Genomic DNA, 13,112 nt, shown 5'->3' with positions numbered 1-13,112 from the left:
AATTTTCACATCTGTAAAATGGGAGAAGGCGAGAATTGGACTAAAAATCTGCCACCCACCCCCTCCCCCAGTAAATGGTAAGGACATAGTAGTGACATGTACACCAAAATCTCCTTGGTTCCACATCAGCCAGGCTTCATGCCAGACCCCATGAGTTCACGGCCCATTCCTTTAATGCAGTGGTTAAGAGCTGGGCGTCAGAGTCTCACAGATGTGGATGGCGATCCTGGTTCCCCGGGTCAGTTGCTCTTCCTCTGGTGTCATTTCCTCACCTGTAAAATTGGGAGTATCGTACTTTCCTCGTTGGGGGATTAAATGGCACAAGGCACTCACAGCAGGCATTTGGTCAGTGTTAGGTGGCAGTGGCGGCACGGCATTGTCCAACTCCAGGGGGCGCCATATTTGTCATAGGCTGGGTACGCAGTGCCCTTTGGAGTTAAGCAGTGCACAGCCTGTTCAACCATACCCAGCAATTCCAGATGGTGATTCGTGGTACAGTGGTGGTGGTTGTTGCTTCTTGTTATATTTACTCTTCCTGAAGCCCAAGGTCCCTGGGCCAAGAAGAAGGGAGAGCCCGGTTGTAAGAGACCCATTACTTCCTAAGGCAGCAGTGCCTTAGCTCAGGTTCTCAGCTGACACCCCTCTGCCTGAGAAGTGGGCCAGTTCACTCCCTGGCTGAGTCAGTGAATTTAGACCCCAGCTTCAACATCTTGGGCGGAGGTGGCCTGTCCCTGCCTTGCCGCTCGTCTCCCAGAGTCACTGTCGGGCACCCTTGGGAAGCCCAGCATCCCCTTCTGCCCCTCCGAGGGGGCCCAGCCCCTCTCCATAGCACCCACCCCTAATGCACCTAATGCAGCGTCTCTTCTGCCTCTGCAGGGCTCAACCCGTGGAGAATCTTAGCAAGCAGCCACGAGGGCTAGATCCCAGGGATGAGAGTGTCCAGGGGAGGTAAGTGCTTCCCGAAGGTCCCCCAGAGACCCGGCTTCTCCAGGAACAGCCCCCAGCCTCCTGATTGGGCAGCCGAGCAAACTCCCCCAGGCAGCTCTCTCCTCTGTTAGAAATCCAGACAAAGCTGGATCCCAGCAGCGTGGAGAGGGCAGGCCTCTGTTCTTCCTCACCCCTTAGGAAAGTGATTCTCCTGGTGATGGGAGAAGGCTGAGTCCCCGAGCAGGCAGGACTTACCCGGCATTAGTGGGCAGATTCAAGCACGGCCAGAACCCAGCCCTCTGCGTGCCACCTTCCAGCCTCAGTGTTCTTGGCGTGCTTGCTTTGCCCTTCACACAAAAGCTCCCTGAACCTCATAATAGCTCCCTGAGAAAAGCTTCTTATCATCCCCCCTTTTTTTGGAGGAGAAAACAGAAGCTCAGAGAGGCGAAGTCCCTTGTCCGGCTCTCCAGCTGGCAAGTGGCAGGGGCTGGATTTGAACCTGGGGCTGTAAGACTCCAAGTCTGAGGGTCTTAGCCACCATCCTCACTGCCAGGATGCCGGGACACCTCCCTCGACAGGGTCCAACAGGGTGGTGCGGACGGAGGGCAGGCCGGAGTCCCTGGGCTGGGTCCTCTGGCCCTTCCTGGAATGGGCGGAGTCTCTGATTCTGGGTGGTCAGGAGGCCACCTTCTGCTTCGTAGGCTCCCAGCTGCTTTCCCTCTGCCAAGTGGCCCTGCCTTTGCTTCTCAAGCCATCCTCCAGGTCTGTGCAGTTTCCTCCTCACGGCTGACTTGCCCGCTTTGAGCTGTTTTCTCCTGGCGACTGAGATGAGCCCTTCGCTGGGTGCTGTCCAAGGAAAGTGAACAGCTCAGCCTCAGCCTGGTCTGACCCAGGCCTGCCACTCCAGCCATGCCATCCATCTCGGGCAAGTTGCCTCTTCTCTCTGAGCTGCTTGCTGGGCAGGAGGCATCCCTACCCCAGAGTTGGCGGAGAGGATCCCGCTACGTGAGGCATGGAATAAGCTTTAGCAGAGGACGTGCTCAGTCAATGTAAAAACACACAACTCACTGCTTTGTTTTGAAGTGCTGTAGCCAGATGAACGCTCAGTATTAAGCAAAACTCATGAGTTGATAACATTAAAAAAAATTCTGTCTATCCCTTCTTCCAGGCCTTTTCCCCTGGTATTTAGTATCCAAGTCACTTCCAACCCCAAACAGAAGCTCGAAGAGTACGTAAACACACACACATACAACACACACACACACGCACACACACAAACACACACACGGGCAGGCACACTGTGTCTATCCTTTTTGGAAACCACTTTCCCAAATTATCCCCTTTTCTCCCTTTCTCTGCATCCCCCATCGCCATCTGTTCCCCAAAGCTTCAGTCTCTCACTCCCCACCAAGTGTCAGGAAGAAAGGGTGATTGTACTAATTCAAGCTAAAGTGTGATTGACAGTCCCCCAGGGTTTTGACACTGAAATAATAATCGTTGGCAGAATTCTACTCTCAGGTCTAAGGGGAGAATTTCAGTGAGCATTTAAAGAAGCCGAGAGCTCCATAGAGGGGTTTCTGAGGGACTTTGTGTCCTGTCCAGCCTGCTTCCCCGCTGAAAGTAGCCCTGGAATTAGATTTCCCCTGCCAGACATGAATCCAGTGTACACATTAACTGCCAACAGTTTCAGCAGCATATGACAGGCTCAGGTTTCTGGGGAGAGGGTCCCCAGCTATTTTCTGATGCTCAGAGAAGCCAGCAACCCCCGGATGAGACTCATCTTTGCTTTGTCAGTTGCTTCTAGAATCCTCACAGCAGCCTTTGAGGTCAGTGGACCCACCCGTCTTTGTAGCTGAGGAAACTGTGGCTTAGATGGAGGAAGTGACTCTCCCGAAGACACATGGCCAGGAAATGCCAGGGCCTCTTAGCAGTTTCGACCCCAGGCCCCGAGGCTGTGTGCTTCTTCAGCTTTGATGTTTATTTTCCACTTGCTATGGCCTGAGGGGCCCCAGGCAGCCCAGGCCCTCGTGGGTGGATTGGTCCAGCTGCCAACCGGGTCCTTTAGTGGTTTCCGGTGAACCTCCCATCCAAAGAAGAAAGCCGCCTCCCACTCCTTTCCCTTCAGACCCTGTCCCATTCGCCAAGCCACCTGAAGCCCCCCGGCATGCTGGGCTCTTTCCTGCCTGTTACTTTGCACTGGCTGTTCCCTTTGCCAGGAACTCCCTTCTCTCTCTTCTCCACCTGGCTGTTCAAAACTTCCCTGTCCACTGCTTAGAACTCGGCACAAGGGCTGCCTCCTACAGGAAACCTTCCCTCACCTACACAGGTCGAACCTGTCACCCCCTCCCTAGTGTGGGTCCACAGTATGAGTAGACTCGGGGGGCTGAGGCTGTGTCTCTTAACTCCATAGCCCAACTCCCGCACACAGTAGGAACTCATGAAATGTCGGGGTAAATGAATAACCAGTCAGTGATCATGGCTAATATTCTTTCAAATGCTCCCAATGTGCCGGGCACATTCTTAAGTTCTTAAAGGGGGTCATTTAATGTTCATAATAGCCCTTTGAGGTGGACACTCTTAGACCCATTTTACAGATGAGGCTCAGAGAAGTGAAGTCTGTTGCCCAAGCTCACACAGCCACACAGGAAATGGCAGAGCTGGGATTTGAACCCAGGTCTGTCTGACTCCTTGAATGCCCAGAGACCTCAGGCCCTCACTTGGATTCTAGAAAGAGGTGAGAGAGGAAACAAAGGTTCTGAAACGCAGCGGGGGTGAGGCAGAGAAGGGCTGGGTGGTCGGAGGTGGGCTGTCTGTCCAGCATCTGGGTCTGCACCTTTAGCGTTGGGCTGAGGTTGCATAATCAAAGGGCCTTGAGGGTGAATTGGGGAGGAGGATAGATCTGACGTTTGAGTGACTAGAGAAGGGGTGGCTGGGCTGGTGGACCCCTACTCTTTGAAACCAGCCCCTACCTAAAGAATTGGCATTGAGGTCTCATCATCTTTATTAGTGACATTTGGGAGGGGTGAGGAGCTAGGCCCAGGGTCATAATTCATGTCCTAAGTCATCCCCTCCCCCTGTTCGCACGTCACCCCCCGAGTCTGAGCATCCCCAAGTCTCCGCAGGACACGGGCAGGAGCCTCCTGACTGACCTCCCCGCCTCCGTTCCCACCCCTGCAGGCCCTCTCCCCAGGGGCTGCCCGTAGAGTAAGTCCAGCTCCTTCCCCATCCCCTGAGGACCCCATCTTCCCCTTCCCTCCCCTCCAGCCCCAGAAGCCTGCTCTCAGGTTCTTGAACACACCAAACCCTCTCTCTCCCATCTTGGGGTTTTGCACTCTCCGTTCCCTCTGCCTGGAGCACCCTTCCCACACATTTTCACACCGCCAGCTCCCTCTCATCCAGGTCTCAGCTTGGACGTCACCTCCTCCTTAACCTCCCTCTTCCTTCCCCTTCTTGATCTCTCTCATGGTGTCCAGCTTATTTCTTTGCAAGCCATTATCACGGTCTGGCGGTAGCTTGTGTACCGTCCACGTCCCCCACTCAGTGGTAAGCTCCTTGAGGCCAGAGGCCTGGCTGTCTCGTCCACTGTCCTGTCTCCAGCCTCGAGCAGGTGCCTGAAACCTTTTTATTGCTTCCGAGTGAAGGCTGAACGAACGGACGGCGATTCTGGAAGAAGCCCAGACCAGGATATTTTGCACCTTCTGAAAAGCCTCTCCTGCAGAGGCAGACTGTGGCCACTCAGAGCAGACACAGAGCCGGCTGGTGAGCCTGCTGGCCTGGGTCAAAATCATGGACCCTGGCTTGGCCGCTTTCCAGCTGGACAACGGTGAACAGTCGCTCTGTACCTTGGTTCCCTCCTCGCTGTACCATAATCATTTCCTAGCACTTACTCTGGGCCAGGCCCCGCTCATTGGACCCAAGCACGTTCTGTAAATATTTGTTAAGCATCTACTAGGGGCCAGGCACCGTGCTAGGAGCTGGGGAGACGGCCGTGAACAAAACAGGCAAAACCCCTGTCTTTATCAAACGACTGTGCTGCTGAAATCTGAGGTTCTAGTGCTTTATTATTTTCACATGTCAAAGAATTTCACATAAATGTATTTCAAGAAAGTCCATTTTTGAAAGAATTATTACTCTTTCCATTTATCAGTTGGGGAAACTGAGGCATTGAGTGGTTAAGGAACTGGGCAAGATCTCACAGCTAGGGAGTAGCCAGGAGGGATTTGAACCCAGGCCATCGGGCCCCCTGAGGTAACAGTAGCAGCTACGCTTACGGTTGTTGGAGGATCTCATGAATTAAGATGGATGCAGTGCCCCGCAGCGTTCTGCTCTGCACGTCAGCACCCTCACACTTGCCGCTCTTGGGGTCTGGATGGTAAAGCACCTGCAGCCCGCAGGCCTCCCTGACCGCCCGTGTCCCTCTCTCTCCCCAGATGTGAGCCCGGCGGGGCTCCCGCCCACCTGTCGCTGAAGCGCGCCCCCCGCCCCGGGCCCAGCATGCGCCTGTCGGTGCGGAGGGCACTGCTGGCAGCCGGCTTCGCCCTGGCCCTGGTGCTGGCGGTCCAGCTGGGACAGCAGGTGCTGGAGTGCCGGGTGGCACTGGGGGGCCCCCGGGGCCCCCGGCGGGCCATGCGGCCGGAGCAGGAGGACCTGGTGATGGTGGGCACGGACCACGTGGAGTACCGCTACGGCAAGGCCATGCCGCTCATCTTCGTGGGGGGCGTGCCCCGGAGTGGCACCACGCTCATGCGTGCGATGCTGGACGCCCACCCCGAGGTGCGCTGCGGGGAGGAGACCCGCATCATCCCCCGCGTGCTGGCCATGCGCCAGGCCTGGTCCAAGTCGGGCCGGGAGAAGCTGCGGCTGGACGAGGCGGGTGTGACAGACGAGGTGCTGGATGCCGCCATGCAGGCCTTCATCCTGGAGGTGATCGCCAAGCACGGAGAGCCGGCCCGCGTCCTCTGCAACAAAGACCCCTTCACGCTCAAGTCCTCTGTCTACCTGTCGCGCCTGTTCCCCAACTCCAAGTTCCTGCTGATGGTGCGGGACGGCCGGGCCTCCGTGCACTCCATGATCACCCGCAAGGTCACCATCGCCGGCTTCGACCTCAGCAGCTACCGTGACTGCCTCGCCAAGTGGAACAAGGCCATTGAGGTGATGTACGCCCAGTGCATGGAAGTGGGCGAGGACAAGTGCCTGCCCGTGTACTACGAGCAGCTGGTACTGCACCCCCGGCGCTCCCTCAAGCTCATCCTCGACTTCCTCGGCATCTCCTGGAGCGACGCCGTCCTGCACCATGAGGACCTCATCGGCAAGCCCGGCGGCGTCTCCCTGTCCAAGTGAGTGGAGCCCCCACCTTCCGCTCAGACCCCTGATCCCGGAGTCAGAGACGCTCAGTGGGAAGGTCGGCTCTGCCCCTCCAAGCTGTGTGGCCTTGAGCAAGTCACTGTGCCTCTCTGAGCCTCCTCTGTTGTACTGGAGAAGATCTGGGAAGAGAGTGGTTAAGAGCACAGCCTTGAACCAGATCTCCCACCTCATAGCTCTGTGGCATTGAATAAGTCACTATACCTCCTGAATTTCGGCTTTATTATCCAAAAAATGGGGCAGTCACTCCTCTCCAAACTGTGAATATGCTTTGTAGTGAGCTGTAGCAGGTAAAGGTTGAGAGTATAGTTTCTGGAACCAGGCTGTCTGGGTTTGAATCCCAGGTCTGCCACTTTTTAGCTGTGTGACCTTGAGCAAGTAATTCTCCCTCTCTGTGCTTTCATTTCCTCATCTGTAGCATAGGGATAGAATCTACCTATGTTCACGTGTGAACATCAAATGGGTTAATACACGTTAGGTGGTTTATTCCCGTTATCATCGTTTCAGTGTTGATCTTGCTTTTATTGGAATACTCATCAGGCTCACCTTCGCTCTCGTTTATTGAGTGTCTGCTGTGTGGCCAGCACTGAGTGCAGCCACAAACAGTCATTATTCCTTTAATCCCCACAGCCACCTAGAACATAGGAACTGCTCTTATCCCCATTTTACAGATGGAGAAACTGAGTCTCAGGAAAGTTACTGGCCTAAGGCCACACAGCTAGCAAAGGGTGGTGCCAGGATTTGAACGCAGGTCTGTTGGACTCCAGTGCCTGTGTTCTCAAGCCCTCCGTGGCTGGGACCCATCCTCCCTCCCTTTCTGTCCCTCGCTGTCTGCCTTCCTCCTTTGAGGAGGCTGTCACTTTCCTGAGACAGTGCAGCACCAGAGTGTGCTGTTCCCATGTCTCCATCCTGGTCGGTTGCAAGCATCTTCAACAGCCCAGTGGAAGGGCGGTCCTTCCTGGGACAATGCCTCCCATTTCTTTCATGGCTGGACCCTCCCAGGCTCTGCCCCCAAGAGCTCCTGATCCCTGAGCAGAGCGGAAGGCTCTCAGCAGCTCCTAGCAGCGAAGTGCCCGTGGGCTGGGTACCCCCACCAGTTGGTGCTGGAGCCGGGATTTTTGTAAATCATCATGACAAGACATCAGATGACCAAAGGAATACATCCTGATTGCAGGAAACTGGGAAAATCCATAAAACAGGAAAGAAAACCCACCCATAATCCCAACACCCAGATTTTGATTTGTGGCTTGCTCGTCCTTGATCAGGGTATATTGATAAAACTGGAGTCCTGCTGGTCATGTTCCTGTGTAACCTTTCTTCACCTCGTATCTGGGACGCTTGCCCATGGGCCCCAGCACTCTGCAGTGACATCATTTTGAATGGCTGCATAATATTCCACTACACGATCACCATATTCTATTTAACATCTATTTTTGGACACTTCGTTTATTGACTCGTATCAAGCCTGGCTCCTATCCAAGTTCTGGGATGTACCTGTGTGATTTCTGTCCTGGGAAGTCCTGGAGACACAAGGGTTGTGGCAAAGGCCAGGTACATGTTTGATCGTGTCTGGTATGTCCACTGTAAACATCTTTGCAGCAAGCGTTTTGTTATAAAAGGTGAAATCACTGGTTGATTGACCGTTCTGGTTTCATTACTCTAGGAAATGATAACGTATCAGTTTCTGCAAATACTTCATTGAGTATAGTTATCCCTCCCACCTGTCAAAACCAGAAGGTTACTGAGCTGTGGTTCATAGGAAAGGGACAGCTGCCTTCGAGAGCATTAATGATGATTCTTTAGCTAATTTAGATACACTTACTTTCTCCCTCCTGCCATCTTTGCCAGATTTATCACACAGTATTAGACATCGGAGGCCGTGTTCATAGCAGCACTGCTCACAGTAGCCAAGACATGGAAGTGGCCTGTGTCCATCGACAGATGAATGGATAAAGGAGACGTGGCGTATATACGATAGAATGGTACTCAGCCACAAAAAAGAATGAAATAACGCCATTTGCAGCCGCATGGATAGACCTAGAGATTATCATACTAAGTGAAGTAAGTCAGACGGAGAAAGGTAAATACCGTCTGATATCACTTATATGTGGAATCTAAACTACACAAATGAACTTAATTCATGAAAAAGAAACAAACTCACAGATGTAGAAAACAAACTTAGGGTTACCAAAGGGGAAAGGGTGTAGGGGAGGGATGGGTTGGGAGTTTGGGATGAATAGATACACACTACTGTATGTAAAATAGGTAAACAACAAGGACCTACAGCATAGCCCAGGTAACTGTATTCAATATCCTGTACTAACCATAATGGAAAAGAATATGAAAAAGAACACACACACACACACACACACACACACACACGTACGTATAACTGAATCACTTTGCTGTATACCAGAAACTAACACAACATTGTAAATACTTCAATTAAAAAAAAAAAGAGGCAAAAGAAGAACCAAGCTCCTCCTATCCCCTCAGAAAGGAATGGTTACTTGATCCCTGATGTGTCTTGAAAACGGTGAAAATTCTAACAGAATCTGGCTTAGAGTAGCTCACCGAAGGATTTGCAGAAACTGATATGTTATCACTTTCTCGTGTAACGTAGCTGTCAACCAGTGATTTTATCCCTTAGGGCAGAATGGCCTTATGGCCAATTGTGGGGTGAAACTGTTTGCAGTGAAGATGTTTATGGTGAAAATACCTAGAACCGTATTTGTGATTTTTTGACACACTGGCTAGAGCTGAGATTTAAATCCGGGTCTTCAGACTCCAGATCCATGCCCTCCCCACCAGTCCACACCCTCTCCCCTGCCCAGTTCCCCTCACCCCCCCTTCCCATCTTCCTTTTGCTCCATCTGTTTGCTTCTGTTCTTTGTTCCCAAGTTATCTCTTAGTTGGGATGGAAGCATCTAGAAATAGGTCCTCGATCCTAGGAGTTCCCCACCCTGTATCCTGTAAAGCCTCTGAACTATAACTGGTAAGATCATCATCATTCACACAGCTTGGTAACCCCGTTGTGTGGGAGAGCAAGGAAGCACATATAAGATGATGACTGTTTCATCCTAACAGCAAAATGAAAACAACGTAAATATCCATCTTTAGGGGAATGGAAAAAGAATGAGGTATTGAGAGAGCGGGGAAAAAAAAAAACCCCACCTACAAACCAGTACTATGTATAGTATATAATTTCTGTTTTTAAATCTGCAAGCAAAACCACAGATTTTCAGTGTGTACATGTGTGGGAGAGACAGAAAGAGAGAGCTAACACTGAGACCTTAAAATGTACCAGATACTCCTTTATTATTAACTCATTTACTCCCCAGAACAGCCCCGTGAGGTAAGTACTATTATGATTACCATTTTACAGGTGAGGACACTGAGGCTCAGAGAGGTTCAGTCAGTCTCCCAAGGCCACACAGCCAGTGTTGGTAGAGCTGGCATCTGCACCCAGGCAGTCTGGCCCCTGAGTCTGCGCTTAGCCACTCCGTTTTTTAAAGTACAGAAAACAGATTGATAGGGTACGCTTCAGAATGCTATGGTCAGGTCCCTGTAGGGAGCTGAAGGACTCAGAGTGGTGACCCCAGGCGCTATTCGCCTTACCATTTGTGTCTTAGAATTACTTCTCAAGAACAAAATACTCATCTTAGTCATATAAATAAAAAGTAATTTTTAAAAAGTCAGAGAGGTCAAGGAAGCAGAATTTCAACACCACTGAAGTGGTGTGCATTGTCTAGCCCTTTCTCCCAGCTTCCCACCCCATGCTTTTATCCCCATTGTACAGAGCAGGTATGATGAGGCCATATGACTTGCCCACATTCTTATACTTGATAAGAGCCGAGTGGGCCCTGGGGACCAGTCCCCCCAACCTTTCCTGCTGCCCCAGAGTCCCTGAGCAGGGAGCCCACCTGAGCACCACCTGGGTCTGCCCGTGCCCCGTCCAGCCCGTCCTCTCTCCCCAGGATCGAGCGATCCACAGACCAGGTCATCAAGCCCGTGAACCTGGAAGCTCTCTCCAAGTGGACTGGCCACATCCCTGGAGATGTGTTGAGGGACATGGCCCAGATCGCCCCCATGCTGGCTCGGCTTGGCTATGACCCCTATGCAAACCCGCCCAACTACGGCAACCCCGATCCCATCGTCATCAACAACACACACCGGGTGAGTGCACGTGCACACGGGGAGATGCGTGCTCAGGCTGTGGTGGGGGCGGAGGCTCCAGCTACCCCAGAAAACAGTTTCTTGATTCCTATGCAGCTGGTCTGTTTCTGTCTCAGGGACACGGTGATTCGTACGGCTGCTTGTATTTCCATTTTTGCTTGGGCCACAAGGAAGCTCAAAACCAACTGGTAGCCTGCCTCTCTCACTGTATAGCATCTCACGGCAGGCCCATTCATGCACTAATTCCATCCTATTTCTCTACTTTGATTTACCCTTTTCCCCCTGCTTCCCTGGCTGTTTGTTCGTCTGTTTGTAAAGCACTTCAAGTCTCTGTTGAGACTGGGTGTGAATAAATCAACGATGGGTCCCTTTATTGCCCCCATAAGGTTTAATTTTTAATTTTATTTATTTATTTTTGGCCCTGCCTCGAGGCCTGCGGGATCTTAATTCCCCAACCAGGGATCGAAACCGTGCCCCCTGCAGTGGAAGCACAGAGTCTTAACCACTGGACCGCCAGGGAAGTCCCTGACCCCATAAGGTTTAATATTTACTTCTCAGACAAATGTAAGTTTAGGGTGGTTTAAATTACTTTTTAAGTTCTCCTTAGTGTAGGTGGTCAAGGGGAAATGACTTTGAGAAGATGTTTTTGGAGCATAAAAGTAGGCTAATCCTGGGTGTGGGACAGTTACCAAGTCGATATTATTTACATGTCACTGTCACAGCTTCTCCTTCACTCTGGTTGCTGTGTTCTGACTTCCTCAGAGACACGAAGTTAATGAAAATATCTGAAAATGGGACCCAGGCCTGAGGAAGAGCCCTCCTACCCCTTATGTCATTGAGACCCAGAGTTTTAATTTAAGCTGAGTTTGGCGTTTCTTTTTTTCTCATTTTTTAAAAAATTAATTCTAAAGTCCTCTGATTCTACTTTCAGAGAACTACTTTGTGTTTGGTCTGTTGAACTAGAGAAGAAAGGGCACGCACCTTAAATTTATTTATTTAATTTACTTATTTTTGGCTGCATTGGGTCTTCATTGCTGCGCGCAGGCTTCCTCTAGTTGCAGTGAGCAGGGGATTAGCGGCCATGGCTCACAGGCCTAGCTGCTCCGCGGCATGTGGGATCTTCCCGGACTGGGGCACGAACCCGTGTCCCCTGCATCAGCAGGCAGACTCCCAACCACTGCGCCACCAGGGAAGCCCGGGGATACTCTTCTTGCGGTGCACGGGCTTCTCATTGTGGTGGCTTCTCTCGTTGCGGAGCACGGGCTGTAGGCGCACGGGCTTCAGTAGTTGTGGCACATGGGCTTCAGTAGTTGTGGCTCACGGGCTTAGTTGCTCCGCGGCATGTGGGATCTTCCGGGACCAGGGCTCGAACCCGTGTCCTCTGCACTGGCAGGCGGATTCTTTACCACTGCGCCCCCAGGGAAGCCCGCGTTTGGCATTTCCGAGCACATGCTGATTTTAGAAAGTAAACAGTTCTTTTCTTTCTTTCTCTTATTGCCTTATAACTGACTTATTATATTATTGTAGTTTCAGGCGTCTGACAGAACAATTTGGTATTTATGCACCTGGCAAAACGATCACTACGATTTGAGTCTAGTCACCCACTGTCTGTCACTGTGCAAATTTACAACATATGCAGTACAATATGACCGACTATAATCACCGTGCTGTACATTACAGCCCTGTGGCTTGTGGCTTGTTTATTTTATATTCTCTCGACCCCCTTCACCCATTTCACCTCCCCCCTCAACCCAACAGTTCTTGTATTGAATCAGAAAGGGAGAGAGTCATTACTCTTTATTCTCCTTTAATTCTTCAGTGGACTCAAGGAGAAAGACTCCATTTGATGCCAACAAGTCCTTAACATGTGCAAGCTTTCTTTCTTTCTCTCTCTCTCTCTCTCTCTCTCTTTTTCTATTTTTTGGCCACGCCGTGCACCATGTGGGATCTTAGTTCCCTGATCAGGGCTCGAACCCGTGTCGCCTGCATTGGAAGTGCGGAGTCTTAACCACTGGACCACCAGGGAATTCCTGCAAGCTTTCTTTTTAACGGAGAGAATTTACTAACACTGAGCGTAGGCGGCTCTGCCCTTGTCCTTGAAATGCAAGCCCATCTGTAGGTCTCATTACTTCCTCTTGCCCTGACATCAGTTGATTTTAAACATCTACTTGTGGAAATACTCAGGGATCCAAGGTAGATACCCAGAGTGCGTGGAGAGCGTAGGTGTTGGCAACCTGGATGTGGCTTATTTTTATGATTTTATTATTTTTGTTTTAAATATTTATTATTAATTTTAATGTTTACTATTTAATAATAGTTATCATTCTTTAAACTGTACTTAGGTGCTTTATATACTTGCCTGTATATATGCTATATTTCATAATAAAAAATTCATTAACGGGATTAGGGACTTCCCTGGTGGCGCAGTGGTTAAGGATCCACCTGCCAATGCAGGGGACACAGGCTTGAGCCCTGGTCCGGGAAGATCCCAAATGCTGCAGAGCAACTAAGCCCGTGCGCCACAACTACTGAGCCTGCGCTCTAGAGCCCGTGCGCCACAACTACTGAAGCCTGCGCGCCTAGAGCACGTGCTCCACGACAAGAGAAGCTACCGCAATGAGGAGCCCGCGCACTGGAACGAAGAGAAG

At 51.3% G+C, this 13,112-nt stretch overlaps 1 protein-coding gene across 2 annotated transcripts in view; it reads left to right on the top strand.

The window, feature by feature from the left end:
- Positions 1-857: 857 nt before the first annotated feature.
- The window catches only part of TPST2 (tyrosylprotein sulfotransferase 2), a 21,044-nt gene continuing 8,789 nt past the window's right edge, over positions 858-13,112 (top strand). Inside the window, exons 1-3 of one of the 2 annotated variants that reach the window (XM_024741536.1) lie at positions 858-948; positions 5,358-6,263; positions 10,266-10,464. In XM_024741536.1, the coding sequence (XP_024597304.1) occupies positions 5,422-6,263; positions 10,266-10,464 (1,041 nt within the window). In that variant the 5' untranslated portion in view covers positions 858-948; positions 5,358-5,421. The remainder of the gene's footprint in view (positions 949-5,357; positions 6,264-10,265; positions 10,465-13,112) is intronic. The other variant, XM_024741535.1, reaches the window with a different exon arrangement.

Source organism: Neophocaena asiaeorientalis, unplaced genomic scaffold, assembly GCF_003031525.2.
Source record: "Neophocaena asiaeorientalis asiaeorientalis breed wild unplaced genomic scaffold, Neophocaena_asiaeorientalis_V1.1 scaffold648, whole genome shotgun sequence".
Taxonomy (NCBI): domain Eukaryota; kingdom Metazoa; phylum Chordata; class Mammalia; order Artiodactyla; family Phocoenidae; genus Neophocaena; species Neophocaena asiaeorientalis.
The sequence above is the reverse complement of the archived record's forward strand: the minus strand, read 5'-3'. Positions and strand labels throughout refer to the sequence as shown.